The sequence below is a fragment of the Triplophysa dalaica genome, chromosome 10, assembly GCF_015846415.1.
Source record: "Triplophysa dalaica isolate WHDGS20190420 chromosome 10, ASM1584641v1, whole genome shotgun sequence".
Lineage (NCBI taxonomy): Eukaryota > Metazoa > Chordata > Actinopteri > Cypriniformes > Nemacheilidae > Triplophysa > Triplophysa dalaica.
The window spans coordinates 3,734,793-3,758,830 of record NC_079551.1 but is presented as its reverse complement, the minus strand read 5'-3'; the positions used below and the strand labels follow the sequence as shown (position 1 = coordinate 3,758,830).

At 36.2% G+C, this 24,038-nt stretch overlaps 2 protein-coding genes across 4 annotated transcripts; both read left to right on the top strand.

Annotated features, from left to right (window-relative positions):
• Positions 1-463: 463 nt before the first annotated feature.
• On the top strand, positions 464-18,262 carry LOC130429781 (SLAM family member 6-like). Of its 3 annotated transcripts, none has more exons than XM_056758563.1 (5): positions 464-531; positions 11,270-11,362; positions 16,525-16,768; positions 16,974-17,243; positions 17,497-18,262. In XM_056758563.1, exons 3-5 carry the CDS (start codon positions 16,525-16,527, stop codon positions 17,697-17,699), a joined length of 717 nt encoding a protein of 238 aa, XP_056614541.1. In that variant the 5' UTR covers positions 464-531; positions 11,270-11,362; the 3' UTR covers positions 17,700-18,262. The 3 variants fall into 3 exon arrangements, with proteins under 3 accessions (XP_056614541.1, XP_056614542.1, XP_056614540.1); XM_056758564.1 differs by having other exon boundaries at positions 16,451-16,768; XM_056758562.1 differs by having other exon boundaries at positions 11,270-16,322; positions 16,451-16,768.
• Positions 18,263-19,032: 770 nt separating this feature from the next.
• LOC130429780 (natural killer cell receptor 2B4-like) lies at positions 19,033-23,464 on the top strand. Its single transcript, XM_056758561.1, has 6 exons — positions 19,033-19,155; positions 19,423-19,734; positions 20,679-20,966; positions 21,092-21,196; positions 21,274-21,341; positions 23,195-23,464. The coding sequence occupies exons 1-6, from the start codon at positions 19,110-19,112 to the stop codon at positions 23,240-23,242; spliced, it is 867 nt and encodes a 288-aa protein (XP_056614539.1). The 5' UTR covers positions 19,033-19,109; the 3' UTR covers positions 23,243-23,464.
• Positions 23,465-24,038: the final 574 nt, after the last annotated feature.

Genomic DNA, 24,038 nt, shown 5'->3' with positions numbered 1-24,038 from the left:
AGCAGATGCTCTTATCCAAAGCGACTTACAAAGAGTTTAGGGAGCAATACACAATATGTCATACAGGAGCCATTATACAGTGCGTGCCAATACAAAATAACTGGTTTCGACAAAAGCTAGACCACTACCTAATGAGAGAAAGAGTTAGTGTGTTTATCTATTTAATTATTTTTCATTTGTCTGTCAAGTATTCACAGAAGAGATGGGTTTCAAGTAGTTTTTTGAATGTTGTGAGAGATGTGGTTAATCGGACCGAGCTAGAATGAATGTTCCACCAGGAAGGAGTCTTATTGGCGAAAGTGCCCTTTTGTCAAGACAAAACAAAATATTTTGTAATTAAAGGTCGTTTTGTTAAGGCCTGCTCAATCTAAATATTGGTAAAATTAATGAGTAGTAATTTAACCCTAAATAAATGACTCACGCGATGACCTTTCAACTGACGACGTCATATGGTACGACTAATCAACGTCAGACGCCTTCCGTAGCTTTGCGCATTTCCAGGATAGCCTACATACTGTTGCCGGCTGCCAGGTAAGTGTTGTTTTCAGCGGAGCAGTGTATTTATTTTTATTATAAGTAGTTGCATTTCAGAAAAACGTGAAGAGAGCATGCACGGCTGTTGTGTGTGTACCCTGCTCCGAACTGACGTGACGTTAGCTGTAGCTAATGTTACTTCTACACACAACACTATTTAAACAAAGGTACATTTTCACTTCTTGAATCCATGTTTGCTGTTTGGGGGAGAAAAAATTCACGGGCGTCGAGGGGTCTTTTTATTTAAATATTAACACTTTGAACGATTATTATTACAGTATTTACAGTGCCTTCAAAACACTTGTGACGAGAAAAAGTTTTAATAAGTAAACCCTGTCAGTGTTTGGTCACAAATATCACCCAATCGTCAAGGCACGAAGGCAGCCCAGAGAAACAGATAGACAGCGTAATGGTTGTCTATTTGAATTATAAACCGAGACTACAATACTAGTTTCTCGCTAGAAATGCAATCAGAAGTTTCTCAAAGTAAAAATAAACGTGCATTTAAACAAAGCCATAATCCGGACGCCATTTAATTTTTTTAGTGTTAGCCTACATTTAACAACCATTTAATCAGTGCAGGGGAACGTTTAGCACTATAATAACACTGGTGTGGAAACTCCATTTTACATGTTCACTTTATTTTCTTGTTGGCATATATGTGCAGCTAAATTAAAAAAATATGCTGTTTTCATTGTTTTGAGGGGATGATGTTAATTTATTTTGATTGAAAAGTTAATATTTATTTATGTTTGGTCGTTTTTCTTTTTTAAAATCTTTCCTTAATTATAATAATTAAAAATAGTAATTAGTAAAAATAAATTTGGTAAGAGAATTCTCCATTTTGTCAAATTTTACAATAAAAATACACTGAGGCTATTACTGAGGCACATATTTTATTATTGCTTTTAATCTTGCACCAAAAATATGTGGAATTACTTTATTTTGTGACGATAATTTTGTTCCTAATCAAATATGAGTTTTTCATAATGAATTAGACAAAAAATACTCCCCCTCCATTGAACAGATTGGTACCGCCCAACCAATGAGTCGCACTTTCACCAAAACAACGCGAGTGGTGTTTCAATGGGACAGCACACGGGTAACTTAACGTACTCCAAAAATGAAGAGAAGCGCTGCACAGCGGACTATATTTAACTGCTCCTCAGAGAGGGATGCAAAAAAAATAAAGCATGTACTTAGAACGAGGTATGAGAATATTGTGTAATAATAGCTAAGTACACACCATATATGTTAGCTAGCTAATCCATTGCAATGTATTTATCTATAACTATCAGTAGGCCTATAACAAATTACCAAAGCAGCCATCTGTTTTGCAAAATTTGAATTTTTCAATAGTGTCTGTAAATATCAATGACAAAAGTATTCACATTGATGTTTGTTTTCTTCCTAAAATAATCTGACTCTTGAACGAATTGGATGAATTAATAATTTAAGTGGCTCACTCATTAAAACAGTGAATCGCGCTTTCGATACTTAATTTCTTTCTTTTTATAATCTCTTCTATGTTAGAATTTTATGAATGAGGCTTATACACGAATTTCATAACGTTATGTGGTGTATAATCTCTTAACAAGTTTTTTTTAACAGATTTGAGGTAAATATAGCAGCAGGGTAGAAAGTCAAATTTTCCAATAACAATACACATTAAAAAATAAAATAACAGGCAGCATACAACCCCAGATACATAGCACACGTAAGTCTGCAAGATGTCTGTTAAAGATCACTTTATCTGATAGACATCTATAAGATGTCAGTTAAACATACATTCTAAATCATTACATCTTAAAGACATCTTCTAACAGGAAACGTCCTATAGACGTATTGCAGATGAGCAAACACTCTAAAATATACGTCCCCGTGATGTTCGTGTGCTATCTGGGACGTTCAACCCCCCCAATGTTCAAACCAAATCAACGCCCTTGGCTGCATGCATTTACAAATCACCAGCAGTAAATATTGTGCTAGTGCTAGAAAGGTCCTAGAGATGTGATGACAACAGCTGCGCAGAGGGGGCCCAATTCGATTTTTTTCTCATGGGGCCCAAAATTCCTCGCGGCGGCCCTTGCTGCGCCATTCCTATCGGATCCAATATTGACGTCACAGCACTGCTTTTTGAGAAATGAAACGAGTAAACACTGTTTAATGCTTGCTCTGGTTCCGCACCACTTGTGTTACTTCATTACTGTCATGTGTGAACCAGTGGGCGGGGCTAGAGTAGTAGTCGTTGATATTCTTTCTGTGTGGAGGCGGTGTTCAACCTATCAGATAGGTGCATTCCAGAACCTGCCGTTCGCTGGGCCTGGTGTCAATAACAGATGTAATCTCTGTAACAAGGGCGATTTCAGTTCTGACACTTACATGATGAATCAAGGGAGATAGGGTCCAATGGGAAATGCAGGGGAAACTGGCACAGGAACAGATGAAACTGTGACAAACAACTTGCGTTGCAAACCTTGTGAAGCCAAAAAATGTATTAGTCACAAGAACCAACGACACTTCATATTCAAAAATGATGAAAAGCTACTGAATAGGCCTAGTTTACAATAGGTGAAAAGACAGCCCAGATTGTATATATACCCATATTGAATTCGGGCTACATGAAATTTTGAAGCTTCGGTCACGAGAGCCAATGATACTTTACATTCAAAGCTGATGCATAATTTTGTCGGGCAAAAATGGAGTGGTGGAAGATTTTTTTTATTTTCATAGGCCAAGCATAAAGTATATGATACTTAGACGTTTTGTCTATAAAGCTTTTGTCTTTTAAAATCTTTATAAATCAACACAGCATTTGTTACTTTTGAAGCCGAAATACAATCGGCAGAAGTAAAAAGCTAACACAAAGCTATGAACAGATTAAATCCACAGTAGTGTTGTTTTTGGCGGCCTGTTTTAATTTTAGTTTTAGTCAAGTCTTTGTATCAAGCTGTCAATTTAGTTTTTATTAGTTTGTCACATTCATACTCTTTTTAGTCCAGTCGACTAAAAGTCTGAACATTTTAGTCAGAATTATCCATGACATTTTAGTCTAGTTTTAGTCATTGAAAATTTTATTTTAGTCTCTTTAGTAATGCAATTCTATTTAACCCAGTCGGTATAGTATAAGTACCTAGTAGTATAGACAAAACCTAAGTTTCCTTTTAGCCAAACCCATTTCAAACAAGGTTCTCTTATTATATCATTGTTACATTATAGACTCAAAATACATCCATTCAGTACACGCAAGACGCTCTGATTTTAATTTACGCCCATCGGTGGTTGTAGGAATCTCTAGGCACGACACGATGAGATTCAATTACGATTCAGAGGGCTGCGATGCGATAATAAAATGATTCTCGATGCACCTTTCTTTTTCCTATACAAATTTTATTTTTCTTGCTGTGTGACTATTACAATCAAAGTATTTGTTGTAAACCAAGACCGATTTTACTTCCAATATTCTTAATAAAACAAATTGAAGTAATTCCGCTAGTCAACTGGAAGGTTACATTGGCCAGCATCGCAAAGAACCAACAGGAACAGAGTGACTGCCCTCAGTGCCCTTTAGTCCTTTTTTTGAACATGCACTGGATCTAGAGAGGTTTAAAGTTTGGTAGCATAGGCCAAACAGTTGGAGCACAAGTATAAATTGTTGGTTGTCATCATTAAAAAATGAAGTAAGTAAGTAAAAAATATGCAAGTGCAGTTTAACATGAAAAGGCAGGTAACTGACAAAATGCATTCATGTTACACACAGATGGATAAATTAGGGTAATTTAATCAAACTGCAGTAACTTTAGTAAACTACAGTAAAATTATTTGATAGTGAATTAAGATAGTGAATGATAGTGATTTACGACAAGGGCACTACAACTTTCACTAGCAAAAACTATAGTTCACTAAAGTATTTTTTGTCTGAGTGTTCAATTTAACGGGACTTTTATTTTGAAGGGTCTTTGGGAAAATGCTTGAGTTTTTGTGTTTGCCGATACCTTCACTCAAACAGTAAACTTTCCTAAAATAAACTCTCAGAGCAACTCTGGAGATAAAGTTAATTTGTTCATATCCTCATACCAGTGGCGGCTGCTGATCTTTTAAAGAGGGGAAGCTCATTTTCGGCCTAAATCATAAAAATTGTCCATTTATTTATATGTAAATTCTGCCCTACGTTCCTTTTCAAGAAAATGCTCTGTAACCCTGTCGTACCAACTAGGCGTCTTTTCCAGTGACTTGACCAGTGTCCTCTCAATGTCCAGCAGAGCTAGGCTGCTTAAACGGCCTTGGCCCATTGTGTTGCGGGTGTAGGACTTGAGACGCTTTAAACAGGAGAAGCTCCTTTCTACACCTGCAGATGTAGCTCCAATTGTTGCCACTAATGAGAACAGTTTGTAAAGCTGAGGCATTGCACTGTCCAACTCCATGTCTTTAAGGAACACCAAGTAATCACACAGCTTTCCCCTTTTACTCTGCAAGTCCTGATCTGAATACAGGACTTGAAGTTCAGACCTCAGTCTCCCTGAATCAAAGTGATGGCCATAACTTTTCAGGACACTTTGGAAGGCCTCCTCTGGAAATGCTTGTCTCATGTCATCAAATTTCCCTGGATTGACTAATTCTAAGAAAAGCATACTTTCCAAATTTGAAAAACGTCGAGGAATCTGCTCCAAGATGTTATCAAGGATGGCCATGTACAGATTTCTGTAGCGCTCTTGGGGATCCTGCAATTGGGTCAGACGGCGCTTTCTCATGGGCTCATGTCTTGGGTCTGTGAGATTTGCTGCTTTGGCATAAACAAATCTTTGACAAATGCAAGAAGAGACTCAATTCTTTTCTTGCAGTAAAGAACATCCATCGCTCTCTGCTGGACAATATCAAAGACCACATCAGTCTCAGAGAAGATTTGTTCATATGTGTACAACATGAACACAAACTCAAAATCCTCCAGTTTCCTCACGAAGCCTTTGGCACAATCCAGTGTATCATCATCCATTGTCGTATCTGCAGTGATGTTATCAAATGTCTGCAGGAGGCCATCATAATTGTTTGCCACAGTGCTCACTATCCGTGATGTGAAATTCCATCGAGTAGGAGCGTTTCTGGGCTACCTTGAGCAGCCTGCAGACTCCAGAAAAGACGTCCTCTTTGTGGATTTTGAGAAAAATGTGGCAAACCCAGAGAGTGATGCAAAAAAAAATCTGCACTCAGGCAAGCATTTGGCCCCCTGTGACAGCACCAGATTCAGTCTGTGTGCATAGCAATGCACAAACATTGCACTGGGGGCTATTGCTTTCACTTTGGCCTGCAGACCATTGAGAGCTGAAGCCATGACAGAAGCCCCATCATAGGTCTGTGCCACAAGCTTATCCTTAAAATTGTAGCCCTGCATGTTCTCATTTAAAGCATCAAAAACGAACTGAGCATCTCGCCCCCCAGAAACATCAAAAAATCCAATCAAGCGCTCCTGAATTTTACCTGCACTATCCACATAGCGAACAATGACAGAGAGTTGGGCACGGCAGGATATATCAGTGGTTTCATCCACCTGCCATCCAAAAAAGGGAGCATCCTGAATTTCATCTCTGATCTGATCAGAAATGGTGGCTGCAAGAGCAGAGATTAAGTCATTTTGAATAGTGTGTGACATACCAGAAAACACAGTTGAGGGCTCGAATTGTGTGGACAGGACAGAGTGATATTTAGCTAATGTTTCTGTGAACTCTCTGTAATTCCCCTTGTTGGATGATTCACTACTCTCATCATGTCCCCTAAAAAACAGCTCCTGCCGGCCAAGCAAGGATTATACATCAATAAGGCGGTTTAGGAAGGCCCTGTTTTGTTTAACAGTTTCATGCGAGCACCTTCATTGATTGCATGCTCAACCCTGATCCTGCCCATGCAACTTAATCTTGCACATGCACTCACATGTTCATTGCTATTTTCATGCCTTTTATATGTCCTGTCAAAGTTTGACAGATCTCCAAACCCCAATTTTGACCAAACAACACATCCATGAGATGGTTTCATCAAGACACATGGCCAGCAGTACATTTTCTTTTTCACAGCACTTCCAGTCAGCCAGCTAACTTTGTCATACCAGGAGAGCTGAAAAGACCTGTTACTTTTCCCTATCTTTTGCACTAAACCAATCTTAGGTGTTGATCTGCCCTGCTGTTTAATTCTAAGTTTCTCCTCGTAAGGAAGACTTTCTAATGGCTTTGCCAAAATCAGGTCGACAATATTAGCACTGTCTGCCATAGTGTGCAGTTTGCTAGCTGGCTAGTTCAGACTATATGAATTAATGAACAAACGATCTAATATAAATATATATATATATTTAACTCAACGGGAAGAAATGTGGGAATTATGAAAAACTGAAACAATAAATGTGGAGTGAAATTGTGTGAAATATACGATGAAGGTTGCAGCAGTTTGTCTTTCGACTACACATGCAAAATACGCGATGGGACTGAGTTGGAAATGGAGACACAGAGTGATACGCGTCATAATCTAAAGACCACGCCCACACCAACCGTCTCTTTGCATTGCGAGAAGCTGCCGCCTCCTTGTCATTTATGATTTATAAAAAAAAAAAAATGTCTAAAAGTTGATGTGACAATGTGTATAGCAAACAAGCTAAAAAAAACAAGAAATACGTTTTTATAAGCTGTCGACCCCAAAAAACAAGCGTTTTAGGACATAAAAGTGGATTAAAAAAGAGATGACAGACCCTCCAATCATCACGCAGAAGCTCGGAGTCCGGGCCAGCCCACTCCTCCATTCATCCCAGAGACACTGAGCGTCCGTGGGCGGGACATGTCCCGCAGCATTATCCAATGACCGTCTTGTTTCTAGGCACTGAAAAAAACTGTTTAAAGCAGACCCATTGAAGTCAATGGCCGCTGGGCTTCAAAAGAGTAATGCACTGTACGCTACGGAAATGAATGAGAAGGAAATCGAGTCTGGCGACCTAAGTAGCTGATTCTGAACGAAATTGTTTTCGTTCGAGATGAACGTATTTAACGCATTTTTAGTCAATAGAATGTTAACATAATAGTACATATATTTGACCATTCATTTTTTGACAATTATAGGGGAAGCTGAGCTTCCCTAACAGTCTTAAAGAAGTCGCGTATGCCTCATACAGTGCAGACGCAGATAAATCCTCTACCATCAATCGTGTTGTATGTTAAACTGTGCACATAATTCACCCAGACACGCAGAAGAGCCAGATGACGTTAAATAACTGGATTCCGCTCCGCATCTATGTTAAAGCATCAGATGAAATAACATTTCGTCTCGTTTTGGTCAAAACAAAAAAACAAAAAAGAAGAGCCATTTTAGCATAGTTTTTATTTTGTTCATCACATAGTCTCGTTTTGATTCCTCAACAATATTCCATTATACATTTAATTATAGTCATCGTCACATGACCAGAATTTGCATTGCGTCTTGTTTTAGTCACGTGATAAAGTTTGGTTGACAATCATATTTCGTCATAGTTTTCGTTGATGAAAGCAACACTAATCCGCGGTCACACCTGTCATTTTGCTCCATTGAGTTTCATTCATACACATTGCGAATGTGACAGACCGGAAACGCAAGCTTCTGCTACAAAGTTGTACATGCCCCCTACATTCCAAAGTTCAAGTTTGGTGAACTATGACCTGCAAATTGAAAATTCACGTGAAGACGTGGATACGCCAAGGCGTAACCTTTCTCTCCTCAGGGCGTGACCCTCCTCCATTCCTGGACTAGTTTCCTTATATCCTGCTCCCTGCCCATATTCGCAGCTGCATTCATCAAATATTTGTATCCTCCAACTGCAATAGTTGTGTCCCAGTTCGTGTGCTGCAACAATAAATGGTCCAGTCAGTGAAATCTAGCGCCAAGGTTGCGAATTTCAACAAACTGCTCACTCCACCCCTCCAGTTCGAAACACTACGACAGCTGACAGAACATGCCAAATTATATGCAGGGGGACCCGCAATGTATTTAGATGGAAAAAGCTCATTCAAAGGTGACAAAAACGGGTAACAAATGCGGGACAAACTACCTGGTACTTACACATGGAAACATTTAGGGGATTCACTCCCACATTTAAATGTGTTTGTCACTCCCCAGACTTTGCCGTGTTTTCCTATAACTTATCATACCTTGAACTTTGGTGATTTAATGTCAATTGTGGGACAGAACACCAGTCCTTATTTGCTTCTCCCAAAATAAGCCAAATGAATGCAAATTATTTCGTCCCACCCACAATTTTAAAGGTCACCTGTCATCCACTTTCTTTATCCGCCACTGCCTTCATGATGAGAGCATCGAAAGGGTCAAGGGTGTAGGGGGTCAAAATACGCTTCCTTGGAACACACTTCTGCGTCACCTTTCTGTGTCCATAAGGAGGCGCCATCACACTAAGGAATATACTCCGAGAATCATAGATGTAAAGTATTTATCAATTGTTCTTTTCGAAATATTTTGGTCTGAAGGGTCTTTCGAAGTTGCTAATTATTCAACACTTTGCTTTATCTCTTTTTGGCGACCATGTAATGATTTCAACAGAGCATTGGCTGTATCAGAAACGTAGGTGCCCATTTATTTTAAGAATGGAGCTGGCAGCAGAATTCTTATGAGAGAAGAATCTCCACTCCAGAGGGTCAATGTTGATTTAACATTAACTTTGTCTCCGATACAGAGTTGGTCCAGAGGCCAGGCCAAAAACTGTAGTTTGCCTGTGCCCTTAGAGACTATGATGCAGTTTATCAGGTGTCTTTTAGTTTACATGTTTACCCATCAGGCATATGAGAACTTTTCCTGGTGGGCCGCGTCTAAGCATGGGTCTGAACGTGAACGAACAGAGATCTCCCTGAACGAGAAATGCCGGCAGGGCAGAGTAGGGAACTGATAGAAGGCCGCTCTTGTCCAAGAAGTCCTGGGCCACTTTTTAGTCCTAGTCCAGCCCTGATCCTTACTCTTGTATTAAAACACTGTAACGCATCTTCGACCAATGAATTTCTATTCATTTTTGAGATTTCTAAAATGATCATGTCATTTTTAAATGATCTACAGTTATCAGAAATAATCTACAGGGACTCTATTGTTTGTGAATGTGTACAGGAAGTTCAGTTAGGGGCACAAAGGTGTGCATGCGTTGTCACGTATGTTCTGCATAATTTGACCGAAGTCACGCCATGTGACATCATCATATCGCACATTCCGTCAAAAGCTTTTCAAGTAGACAACGATACGCACGGAAACAACACAAAGCCATCTGATCTATGAAGAAGCTGCCGTGTTTACATCGGTGACAATAAGCATTTACCACGATTGAGTAAACGCAGTTTTCTTAAAAGTATGTAGTTCACTCATAAACATTGTTAATGTGAACTTAGGAAAGTTTTATATACTTCTTCTTTCTTTCTTTATATAGCACATAAAATACAACAGTTGTTTCCCAAGGTGCTTTACAATAATAATATAGAGCAGACAATCACATACAAAAACAACGCTAAAAGCAAATTAAACATCATAAAAGCTATCCAACGACTGAAAACCGACCCAGCCCCATCATATAGACCCCCACGACAAGTATACGCACACCTATGTTATCGCGGGACATTTCCATGCCCATAAACATGAAGCGTCGTGAAATTAATGTAAATTGTTGCTTGACCTGTCAGTCACATGGCCTCTTGGGTGGGCCTTGGTGACTTAAAGCGGCCAAAGTTAACAATCTCCCAGAGCTTCAGTATGAAGTTCTTGCTACCTGAGATGACCTTAATGTTAAGACATTCAGTGAAGATGATCAATTCTTGCATGAGTTTTTGCAATGGTTATTGAATTTTAATCTTTTTAAAAATTAAAGTTAATAATTATGTAAAGAGAACGTGAGAGACCCTGAAAGCATGTGCGTGAGAGCTTGCAACCCTGAGTTTGTGATTTAGCAGACATCTGCGGCCTAGTCTCCGTCTCAGATGTGACGCCCATGATCCATTGGCTTGAACCTTTGATGCATATGGCACACTTTTCTGGAAACACTTCAGCACGTTCGAAGTAGAATTTTGAATTTTCCAGGATGCAGATCTTGATTATTTAAAATGGATATTTTGTGGGACTTCTGTAAAGAGGATTAGAGATCAACAGAGCTGTTTACAGTTAACATGTGTCCCTCATTTAGAGTACATTATTCTTTATAACACAAGACATTTTATGCAAACTCCTGCAATCTCAATATTCTTAATATTCAGTAACATTCACTATTTTGCATCATAACAGATGTTAATTCTCGCATTCAGTGATGTCAATATGTTTGGCTGTTGAAGTCTTTGAAGTAGTTCAAGTGTCATGTGCACATGTGGTCCTAAAGTTTTTTTTCTGAGACCTCGAGCTGATTGACATTTGTGAAGACTTTTTAGCTGTGGCAGTGTATCAGCAGTCAAATCTCACACATACTGTATTTCTGCTGGCTTCAGTGTGTTAGTATGCAGATGTAAAAGATAAGATTAGCTTGGGTCAGCAGGCTGTGAGGACATTCAAGCCTTTATAATAATTAAAGACAATCAAAGCTTTTGATTATAATTAAATATTTGATTATATAATCAATATTATAGTATATTTTTAAATGCCTTATGACAGTAGAAAACAGATGATCAGATTGTTGTTGATAAATGCGTAATATTATCTAATATATATATAATAAAATGTAAGTATATGTGTGTGTGTTTTTATTGGTCAGAGAGCTGCAGTGGATGATGTGGTGTATGCAGGAGTCACGAGAAGATGATCAAACTCTGATGACCGTTTTGATTGTATTGTGCTTGTGTATTAGGTAGGATTAACTTTGCTTTCTTTCTTCTAATATACTTTCTTAAAAATGCTAAGGTGAATTAACCAAGAAAATGTTTTTGTTTGAGCCAACAAAGGGTTAAATAACCCAGTATTTTGGGTCTCAACAACCTTCCATGGGTTAATTTACAACCAGCAATTCTGGGTTTGTCTCTTTTTGGTCCAATGCTGGGATTAAAATAGCCCAACTTGTTTATTGTGTGATTTGTGTTTCACGTACACGATCTGTCTAAGTGATCTTTGATTATTGTGATCCTGAATGTAAATGTGGCAAATAATGTTAATGTTAGGGTAACATCCTACTGCAAAGTTTTAATCTAAAACACATTATTAACTAAACTCATCACTTCATGTATCTGTTTCGTGCTTGAGACTATCATTACAAACACATTCATTTCTCAATACAGAGAGAAATCTGTTGAGACTAGAGAGTGATATTTAAACCATGGATATGAGATCTAACATTTTGCAATCTTTGGAGGATGGATCATAATTTTTTTTATTTTGTAAAAAATTCAGTATTTTTTAGATGCAGTCATTAGATCATTGTGTTTGGTATTATGGCACTAAACTTGATAAAGTGCTTTAAAAAAAAAATCATTTGATATGAAAGCGAATTAAGACTAAATTTAAGTGTACGTTATTTTAAAACTCTCTGTTCATAACAAATGTATATTATAAATCTTCTCAACTTGAAAAAGCATAAAACACATTGTGGGACAAAGTGTTTGGGGTGTTAACTTCACAGTTTGACAGAAAACATGCAGGACCTTTGAGCAGAGTGATAAACACATTCAGTGTGAAAGAAGAAGACTGCAGCAGAGCTGTGAAGGCTAAACTGACCATGACCACAAACCCACCAAAATACATATGAGAACTTGATACGTGTCAGTTCTTCAGTTTATTTTCCACACACGTCTTCTTCTGTTGATCTTAATCTCAAAGCTGTTGATCATGAGATTGCCGCCGTGTATGTCTTCAGATCTCTAATAACTATTGTTTTTTTTACTGTGAAAAGCAGATTTATGTCTTTGGTTTAGTGATCAATGTCTCTCTGAAACCTCCAGTCATCTCCACAAACAAGTTTAATTTCAATTATGTATTCACTTTTAGCGTGTATCTATGCAGGGTGTTCTATGTGGTGTCCTAATGTGTTTTGGGTTGTTGTGCCATATTCAAGTTTCAATGACATTCCCATGAGATGTATAAAATAAATACTGTAGGCCTACATTCATATAGTTTAATGTTTTAGTTTCCAAATGCACTCAGTCAATGCAAAAACAAAGTCCCTTATAGCACACATCCAGTACATCTGGGAGACGTCTATTTGATGTCTGCAAGATGTGTTTAGTTTTTGGCTCATTTGCAATATGATTATATTTTGGCATTTCGCATAAATGTACATTATTTTCGCAACTGACTTATTAAACCACATTAAAAACTCGAAACACAGTGAGTTAGTCCCGCAACTGACTTAAATGCTCTTCTTAACATAAACTATTAACAGGCAGTAGAAGCAGAAAAGAAAGAGGAACTACATCATTATTTGTGGTAAATGAGCTCATGGAAAACTCAGGCCTTTAGCATCTCAAAGTGACACATGAAACTGACAGATCATTTCTACTGATATGAATGTGTTGATCATGTGTCCAAGAGCAGAGGTGAGAAACAGCAGACTATCTGAATATCAACATTAGAATTTGTACAATGAAAGTTAAACTTCCTTTACATTACAATATGAGTGGAATTGACAGTATAACCGAGGCCTTCTATCTTTACACTGCCATTAATATTAGTCTGTATGAACAGTGAAACAAATGTCAACCTTACCACAAAAAAGTACACGTCTACCAGCGGTTTTTACTAACAGCACAGATTTTAACATTTGGTGGTTCAAATACCATGTGAGATCTTTCTTCAAATTTGTAAAGCTTTTGTTTTATTGTTAGTGCATGTTTTTTCAAATTCAGGTAAATGCCATCTTCAAGATTGTCACATCAAAACTGTTCATGTGTCCATTAGGAACATGTGTCCTAATGGACACATGAAAATGAGTGTAAAGTAACTCTTTTATGTTCTATATAGAGGCATCCCTTCTCCATTCATTGGATATTATTGCTTCAGGAATGTGTATTTTATTTTACAGAAATCCTACAAATTTTACCGTCTCACAAAACGCCCGTCCTTTTTTGTTGCATGTTTGTTTCCTTTTTTTCATATACTGACATTTTTTTATTTTTGGACTCTTATCAACAAGGGTACATTAAAATATAAACAGATGGTTCAATATAATCTAACAATTTAATCTAACTAGATTTTTTTATTGTCCGTCATTTTGATTGACAGACTCCGTCATAATTAAAATCATAATTAAAATCCGTCATAATCTATTATTACCCGTCACTATGGTCCAAGGTGGTAATTAGTATGTTCGTGACGTCATCACGCTGTACTGTCATCTCGGAACTTGTTGTAATTTAAATACAACTGAATGCCCAATAAAGCCGTTGTTGTTTATATTAATTTATATATTTAGTCTTTTAATTCTTATGTGATTAGATCATGAAAAACCCAACACATGATGCCAATTTATATAGGCATATTACAGTTTTTGAAACCATATTCAAGCCCTTTCCAGATCAGTTTTTATTTTGCTCATATCTTGTATGTAACAAAAGTTATGAGTGATGTCGGCTGAAGCGCTTCGATGTTAAGGAACGGGATTTGGAGAAAAACGTGTTTAAAGTGGTGAAAATAAATGGACAGCAGTTATAACAAGTAAAAGTCTCTTAACAGTGGTAAGAGACTTACTCTAATAACAATTTAATAAAAAAAACATTTCCTGGTGTTGAAGTCTATAAAAATACTGTACAAAACCGTTTGAATAAAACGAAAGTAAGGAAAATGGTGCAGCGCACATTTAAAGAACGAGAGCTCTGCCATTATCACTACACAAGGTAAGTGACAAACATTACGGACATCAACTAATAAGCAGTGAAGCAAGTTTTAAGTTGTTTATCATGCGCATAGTGTCTGGACTTTCGATCATCACTTGTATGTTTTGCGATCGAGGTCCGGCTCGCATGAGTAGCGGTGCGTTGATGACTCCGGTGCTGCAGACTGGGAGCTCTGTCATCTCACGAAAACATGGTATAAAAACTTTGCATGCCATAGTTTACACAAGACTGTCGGGAAATGTGCATTAATACTTCTTCATTCTTCATGTTATGTGGTTTACTTTGATAGCAGATAGTGAATGGTCTTTCACGCGTCCCAACGCGACATCCTACGGGTTTTCTCAGATCGCATCACATATGTCTAGTCAGTAACAATGACAGGTGAAAACACGCATGTCGCATCGTGAACATATCACGCTCTAATGAAGGGAAACGGGGATTTACGCTTTCCCCTCATTGTGGTCCGCCAAAATGACGGACTGCCTTCAGATATTTCCGTCAATGGTAAAAAAATCCGTCAACGATAAAGAATTTTGGGTAAACGCGACTTCTAGGTCAAACACGTACAGGAACATCTGGACCACGGCCAATCAGAGGGGGGTCCGCCCTTCACTATCTCTGATTGGTTTAGACCACGGTATGGGCCTAATGTGTGTATGTTGTTGAATCACAGGGAGATTGCAATTGCGACCAAATTTGTTGCACTATAGAACCCTGCAATGCAAACGTCAGATTGTCCTACCAGTTTAAAGTAAACACACATAATTAGTTTACAGCGTAAATAGCCTATAAGATTATCCAACTAGTATGAAATAAACAAGTCAAATATACCCTGCCAGGTTTCTCGCGAGCAGTGACGACACCATCGGTAGTCTGTTTAGTAATTAAAAATGCGGCAGGAAATCGGTGAGAAGCTGTATTTTTATATCTCTTATTATGTCCGCTGAACCTGCTATTCAACCAAAGTTTTTTCATTTAGTCTCAACTGCATTATTCGAGAGCGGTCTTTTATATGCTATATTACTGTTACTTCCGTGTGGGACCTTTACTAAAGCGCTGTCACACATGCGCACATAACTGAGAGATTACCAGTAAAGGAGTTTACATGCAGAAAGTGTGAGTAAGTGGGAAAAAACTACATCTGCCGAGAGGAGTGTGTTTACACAATTTACGAGGTTTCCCTGATAAAGGAAACGCGTTTACAAGACCTTACTTGATATCATATTATTAGGTATAATCGGAGTAAAACTGTGCATGTAAACGCACTCGATGATGTGCGCATGACTGATAGGTCAATCTGACGGGTTGGATACAATTTCCCGACACCCGTTCCTGATGTTCTTTATGGCAGTCGGGAAAATAAAACGCTGCTCTCGGATGAATAAATATTAGCTTTAGTTAGAATCAGCATTTGCAGTTGCATATTGTTTCAAAAATACAATTTTACATTTGACTTCATGCTCCTGCATTGGATTTTTTTATCTTTTGTTATTATTTTATTACTATGTCTTGACTCATTGCGTAAGGACTAATAATGCTTCATGTGGCCTATTGATATTTTTTTGATGTAATATTTGATGATTTAATTCAAATTACTTTATCTGAATCTATTGATGTTATTTTGCGAGAAATCCCTAATAGGTTGCATGTGATGTGGAGATCCTTATTTAGATATGATACAAAATATATAATATAAAATACATTTTCAAAAGGTATTTGCACTAACAAGACATTTATTTTTTAGTATATTTTTCTTCATTACTCAAAGCTAACCGTTGAGGTTTTTTTGTCAGATCTGAATAAAAGTGTAGATCTGTTGTTCACTCGTCAGTAAAGGGGCGTGATCACGCTTTAGACTCTCAGCATCTCCTATATTATAACTCCTCCGTTCTTTCTGTTCGATTTATTATTTTAATCTGTTCTGAGAACTGTTGAAAAACATGTCTGCTGTTATTCTTTTCTGTTTCTTCTTGTGGAGTCTATCTGGTGAGTTATGTGTGTATTTGTTTATGATTACAAATCATTCTGAACTACGCAAATAAATGTAATGCAGATGATATGCCACAGAGTGAACAGACTTTTATATGAATGTAATTTTCAGGTGTAATTTTCAGGTGTGTTTAGTGAGTTTGTGTCAGTGACTGAAGGAGATTCTGTGACTCTGTCTGTAAATCTCACTGAAAAACAGATGGAGAACGAAATCTCCTGGAAGTTTGGACCTAAAGACATTACAATAGCTGAAACAGAAAAAAAGGGCAAGTTCCCCCGTTTATATGAAGATAGAGCTGATGGAAGATTCAGAGACAGACTGAAGCTGGATCAAACTGGATCTCTCACCATCAACAACATCAGAACGGATCACTCTGGACTTTATAAAATCATCACCACAAAGTCAGAGACACAACTCAATATATTCAACATTACTGTCTATGGTGTGGACAATAACTGATTAATATCTTTGATAATATTCTGTCATTTTTATAAATATTATTAAAGTAGAGAAAAATTTAGCGTTTAGTGAAATCAAGACTTGTGTCCATGTCTCACGCTGTTTGATTTATGCAATGTATGTCGTTTTATAATAAACATTAATTTGGCATCTTGATAAGCTCTTTTTCTTCACTGTTGTGTTTTCAGCTCGTCTGTCTGTTCCTGTCATCACCAGAGACTCTTCATCATCAAGCTCAAATTGTTCTGTGTTGTGTTCAGTGAAGAATGTGTCACATGTGAGTCTCTCCTGGTACAAAGGAAAGAGTTTATTGTCCAGCATCAGTGTGTCTGAACACAGTAACATCAACATCTCTCTTCATCTGGAGTGTCTGGATGATTCTTACACATGTGTGATCAACAATCACATCTCAAACCAGACTCAACATCTCAACACTGATGTCTGTCACAAGTGTTCAGGTGAGTCACATGTGATTATTAGTGTTTATTCACTTAGCTGATGAGGAAACTGGTTTAAAATGATGGGTTTTGTCATTCTGTTTAGTGATGCTGAAATTACACACTTATTATAATAGAACTTTAAAGTAAATCAACTTTACCAAAAGTCGTCATCACAAATAAACTTGCTCTCACCATCCCCAATTAGTTATTTGAATGTACTTAGGACAACTAACATTTTGTGAAGAATTATATTTCAGTTTTATTGTCACAGATGTCTCTGAAGAAGACCACATCTGCAAGTGTACTTTTACTGAAGCTGCGATCCGATTGGTCGTCTCTGCTCTGGTGGGTGTGGCTGCTGTTGCTGTTGTGGTTTATGATGTAAGATCCAGAAGAGATGAACAGAAGAAGAGATCAGATCAGAAAATAAGACCAGACATTGAGTTAAACACACTTGATTCAGCTGGTTCTTAGGGTCGGCCATCATTTGAATTTGATAAATTCTTGATTGGCAGTTTAAATTTAGTTTAAGTGTTAAAAAATGAAGCATGACATCAAACATTATTATATCAAGACGTATAGTCACATATGATCTTCTTTGCAAGCCTGTGAGGAGTGTTTTGAAGAGAAACGTTCCGTTTTATTAATTCTGTCAGATAACTGGGTTAAGAGAAAAAATACTACTTCACAGTTTAAGTGTTATATACCGGCCTGAGTTCCTGAGATCTGATGTTTAATGTTGCTGTGATGCATTCTTGTTTTTCTGTTTGTCCTTGTTTTACATTTTGACTTGAAATTGAATTTGTCCTAATTTTTCATCATCTTGTCATTTTGAACCTGTATGAGTTTTTTCTTCTTCAGAACACAAAAGAAGATATTTTGAAGAATGTTAATAAGTATATAAAAACATTATACTTTTTTACCCATCGACCTCTATTGTATGGACACAAAACCAATGCAAGTCAAGGAGTTCTTCAGAATATCTTCTTTCAATAAGTTGACATCCATTTAATAACTTTAATAAAGATAATCATGTACATTCTGTTATTGAATAATGTTTCATGCAAAACAATATTAAGGGGCAAATAGTATCTACACTCTTTATAAGTATCAATATTGTTTAAAAACGAATGCAGATAAAATAAAGCCATTTTTATATAGTGCAGAGCATATCGTTAAGTAATGCTGCAATTTTCACTAAATGGAGGCCATCAATATTCCAGCTTGTTGTAAATAGCTGCTGCCTTAAAGTTTCCATTAAAACCAAACCAATCCAATCCCCATTATATCAATTAAATCTATAAAATGTTTCTACTGTATAAGTGTGCGTTTTTTTAGGAGAGATTATAAACAGACACTCAAAACACAACAACACAAAACCTTTTCAATTGATTCGCTGTACTTGTTGTGTATTATTGATTTTGTCTCTTCGGTGTATTAATTGTATTTTTATAAAGACCATTTACTATCCGTTTGACATGTACACTGCTGTTTAAACTGTGCCACTCTTTTTCCCTCATTGTTATTATAATTATTATTATAGTTATTTTTATTTGCCTTACCTGCCATTATCTTTATTATTAAACAGCTAAATACATTTTGTAATCATGCTGCGTAGTTCGTTTAATGCACGCACAAATGCACGCACACGCGCGCGCAACTGACGTATCGACTGTAAATGAATAGTTTAAGGCAAAAAAACGAAGGTTCAGAGCTTTGCATGTGATGGGCGGTCAAATGAAAAAAAGCGGATTTGTTCACGAACTTCCGTTACACTGCAGAGCTTATTACACATCAGCAATGTCCTCTTTATTTATGTGGCTTTAAAGAGTGCAAGAACCCCATTTTATAACATTTTGGGATTGTTGCAAGCGGTTGAAGAACATGTCTCATTTTATTTTATTCTGTTATTGTTTGTGCGGTCTGTTTGGTAAGTTTGTTTTTTACATCTTCAAATTGGTACGTCAGGGATGATTTTTAGATTCAGGAATCATTTTGTTTTTCTAAAAATGTGAAAATTTTCAGTTCAGTTTGTCATGTGTTTATTTCATCATTCATTGTCATATTAATATTCATCGTGTTTATATATGTATGTTTGTGCGCGTGTGTCCATTTATAATGACGTGACAGACAGTTATTGCAAAATATTGTTGAGTTTAACTTTTTGTGAAGTAATATTAACTGTTTGTAAATCCAGGTGTGTTTAGTGAGTCTGTGTCAGTGACTGAAGGAGATTCTGTCACTCTGTCTGTGAATCTCACTGAAGTGAAAGATAGAATCTACTGGAAGTTTGGAGCTCAAGATGTTGTCATAGCTGAGATCAATGCAGTGAACAATAACAAGAGTTTATATGAAGACAGAGCTGATGGAAGATTCAGAGACAGACTGAAGCTGGATCACACTGGATCTCTCACCATCAACAACATCACAAACACACACTCTGGACTTTATAAACTCATCAACACCAACACAGAGAAACAACTCAATATATTCAACATTACTGTCTACGGTGAGTAGAGAAGGAAAGATACATTTCTAATGTATATATTAACATTTTAACATGTTAAAATACCTGTCATAATAATTTAAAATATGATAATTTTTTTATTTTAATGACATAAATATTTAATAATATAAATATTCATTGGTGAATGCATTGTGATGTAATTATGTAATTTGTTAATATATTTTTTTTCTGATGCATTGATTTCATCTTTATATGATTACAAATAAACAGAACATTAATATGATATTTGAATGTGTAAACTCAGTTATAGTGGGGTTTTGTCCCGTGTTCTGAATTCATGTTCTGGGTTTTGTGTTTTGTTGTTTTCTTCTGACCTCATGGCCCTATTGACTGTTTCTTGGAGTCATGTGCGCGTCTATGGTGTGTAGTTGTGATGTCTTGTTTTGGTCTGGATTTCTGTAGGTTTGTAGCTGGAGCTCCAACATGATTCATGTACCTGTATAGTTATATTTTCTGTTACGATCCTGCTTTGGTTTACATTTCTGATGTCAAAGTCAAGTTTATATATGAAACACTTGTTCCAAAGTGCTGCACAATCAAAGACTAAAAATACATCCAAGAAACACAGTAGTGACACACAAAACATTTTTACATACCTTAAAAGCAAAAAGTGTTTTCAAGTTAAGGTAAAGACAAAGAGAAAAGATAAATGTTGAGAAATTATTTGAAGGTGGATAGTGTAGGGAGGATGTAATAGCCAAAGATAATGAATATTCCAGAGCTTTAAGACCATGAGGTGCTTCAAAAACAAAACTTTATTTGAAATCAACTCTATTATTAATTTAACAGGTAGCCAATGAAGTTTGGCTAATACTGGGGAAATATTCTATGTGAAGGAGTCATGTGTACTGCTGTCTAAACTGCCACTTTGTTTCCTAAATAATTGAATTAATATTATACTTGATTTTATGTTGGTTATGTTTCAGCTCGTCTGCCTGTTCCTGTCATCTCCAGAAACTCTTCTCAATGTTCTTCATCATCAAATTGTTCTGTGTTGTGCTCAGTGATGAATGTGTCACATGATGTGAGTCTCTCCTGGTACAAAGGAAAGGGTTTATTGTCCAGCATCAGTGTGTTTGATCTCAACATCAGACTCTCTCTACCTCTGGAGGTGGAAAATGAAGACAACAACACATACAGATGTGTCATCAACAATCCCATCACAAACCTCACACAACATCTCAACATCACTCAACACTGTCAGACATGTTCAGGTGAGTCACATAATGTGATTTTTGTGTTTATTCACTGATGTAATCAAAGATTAGACTGACTTGTTTAATATTTATATTACCTGATGTACAATACATTAAGTTACTGACTCTTTATATTTGAACAGGTGTTATTCATATAGTTGTGATCTGTTGTGCTGTTGTTGGACCTGTGATGAGTGCACTTCTCATCTTCTGCATCAGAAAACAAACACACACACAACAACAACAAGGTAATTGTAAAACATCTAATGCATTTGTTTTTTTTCCTAATAAAGTTTAGCGTGTTTAATGTGTTTTATTGAAGCAGATCAGGCCGATGAAGATCAGATCACTTATGCAGATACAACGTTCTGTAAAAGTCAAACTCATAAACCGGTGAGATCATTCATGACCGTGTCTCTGTATCTGTATTTCAGTAATGTATCAAATTTAAACAATTGCCTTTTGATTTGTGTGTGATGTTTTTTTGAAGCTGTGTATGTGTGTGTGTGTGTGTGTGTGTTTGTTTGTGTGTGTTGTTTTAGACACCTAAGGAGTTTTCCTACACTCTAAAAAAAGGCTGGGTTAAAACAACCCAATCTGGGTTATTTTGGTAACCCAACAGTGGGTCAAATATGGACAAACCCAGCTTTGGGTTATTTTAACTCAGCCAGTTGGGTTAAATCATTGACCCAACATGCTGGGTTGTTTTATTTAAATCAACTATTACATTGCTGGTTTAAAACAAACCCAAAATGTTTGAAAATAATAAAAATAAAATCACAAAATTACTAGAGGCATCAGTAAGAATCAAAATTGAAGTTTTATTAAGGATCGAAATGCAAGACAAAAGGAATTCATAAAAACTTGCAATATTCTAATGCTCAATTAACAATAAAACGGCATATCAAACACTGCAATTTAAGTGATGTTGATATCTTTAAAAAAAATAAACATCAATAAATTACATTACATTAGATTTTAACATATGCATAAAGTGGCGCAAGTAAACAGAAATAGTTCGACAACTTTCCACTTAAAAAAATCATAACTTTACAAAATACAGTTAACAAAGTGGCACGAGTAAAATGCTTTAGGGCAATTCCAGCATTATGGACAAAAACACTCAGAGAAGGTATTTGTTACCAAAATACTGAACCATTTGTTTTTATTTCACTAAACCCTTGTTGATAGAACTGCACTAATATGATAAAATATCAATGAATCTATATACAAGATTTCTATCTTAAAGAAAGGAAATAAACAAGCGTTATGGATGTGAAAAAGGGACACCGTATTCGGGAGGCAACAAACTTTGTTGGATTTCTGTGAACTAAAATGAACAAACTTGAAGCAATATAATACCTGAACTTGAGGAGAGACCTCACACAGTATTTGAACCACCAAATGTAGATAAGGTGCAGTAAGTACAGTAAAACCTTTGGTAAAAACTTTTTTCATGGTATTGGTTGACATTTGCAGGAATGTATTAGTCCGAGAACTTTCCTCTTCATATAAACTCATATAAACGTCATAAAAAGTTTTAGTTCTTTCGGTTCCAGTACTGCTTAACCTGACATATCCACGGAGCAGTCTTACTAAAGAGGATTCTTTTCCTGGGAGTTTGTAGACAACAGTGTGGCTTGCACTTTTGGAAGTGGATGTTCAGCAGGAGGGTTTCTTTATCAATTTGTTCATCTATAAAGATAAAAAGAGACAAGAAAAGAGACAAGAGAAGAATGTAAGAAAACTGGCCTAACCATAGCACAATAGGTTATAATAAACATATAAAGAAGCACATTATAGCGTAAATAAATTACGTAACTTTCTAATTTTGTATTTTTTCTAGCCAATCAAAAACAAGAATCGATAAAAATTGTGGAGAAGATTTATGGCATTATAGGGATTAAAAAAATCAATAACACTTTAGTATAGGGACCAATTCTCACTATTAACTAGTTGCTTATTAGCATGCCTATAATCCATAATCCATAATCCAATCTATTACATAAACCTAACAACTACCTGACTAATAAGCAACAAATTAGGAGTTTTTTTGTGGGAAAAGTCGTAGTAAATGGTTTGTTAATAGCGAGATTTGGACCTTTGTGAAAAAGTGTGACCAAAAAATCAATGTGTGAATTTCAACAGGAATGTTTACAGTTTACATGTGTCAATATTTGTGTAATGTTTTGTCATAAATGGTTAATAATATAATAATGTGAAGTGTTTTTGTGTGTTTCTGTCAGAGTGTGCTGGAGGATGATGTGGTGTATGCAGGAGTCTTGAGAAGATGAAGATAAACTCTCTCTCCATAGACGTTCAGATTACAGTAATTTAACACACCTGTTTAAACTGTATTAAATGTCATTGAAATAATGCAATACAAGCAAACACTGTGAGTGGAGTTTATTTGTTTTCACTGCTGTCTTGATATGAATTACTGAAATATGAATGCACAAAAGATATGAAAAGAGAATTGTTTCTGACTACACGTTCTGACAAATGTTTCATGTAGATTGTAACATTCATTTGTTTTTACCTGTATATTACTTATTGGTTTTTATATTTGTATATTCAGTGACCTGTGCTATAGATAAATAAACTGCAATTTTTACATGTTTTCTTTTTCAAAATATCAAATAAATAAAATAATTAAATAACTGCATGTAAATCAGATAAAGATAAAATCTCTCAAATTTATGCTTTATTTGCTTAAATGGTTAAACATCTTAAATGTTCTTGTTTCACGCTGAATGTTTTTGTCAGATGAGGTCCAGCAAGTTTTATGTTTATTAATAATGATGTCATGGTGTGTTTAATACTGTTTAAAGTGTAGTAGATAGTTCTAAGTTTAATCAAACCACGTGACTCAAAGGCCACGATAAGCTTATGGGATCCAAACGAAGGCCTACAGTTGTGTTCAAAATTATTCAACCCCCAATGCTGTAAATGGTTTTAGGGAATTTAGTGTACATTTATAATTGTATTCAGAATGAAATCCTACAAGGACTTCTTAAAGAACCATATGCAACTAAAATGACATCAATTAGTTTTGTAATACAGTAGTAAATGTTTCTTATGTGAATTCTT

What these genes read in the sequence shown, in the direction of transcription:
- LOC130429780 (XM_056758561.1), top strand. Translation starts at nt 19,110, where the DNA reads ATGTCTCATTTTATTTTATTCTGTTATTGTTTGTGCGGTCTGTTTG. An exon ending in TTGTTTGTGCGGTCTGTTTG is followed by an intron (nt 19,156 to 19,422) that starts GTAAGTTTGTTT and finishes TTGTAAATCCAG; the next exon opens with GTGTGTTTAGTGAGTCTGTG. An exon ending in ACACACACAACAACAACAAG is followed by an intron (nt 21,197 to 21,273) that starts GTAATTGTAAAA and finishes TTATTGAAGCAG; the next exon opens with ATCAGGCCGATGAAGATCAG.
- LOC130429781 (XM_056758562.1), top strand. Translation starts at nt 16,277, where the DNA reads ATGTCTGCTGTTATTCTTTTCTGTTTCTTCTTGTGGAGTCTATCTG. An exon ending in CTTCTTGTGGAGTCTATCTG is followed by an intron (nt 16,323 to 16,450) that starts GTGAGTTATGTG and finishes TGTAATTTTCAG; the next exon opens with GTGTGTTTAGTGAGTTTGTG. An exon ending in TGTCTGTCACAAGTGTTCAG is followed by an intron (nt 17,244 to 17,496) that starts GTGAGTCACATG and finishes TTATTGTCACAG; the next exon opens with ATGTCTCTGAAGAAGACCAC.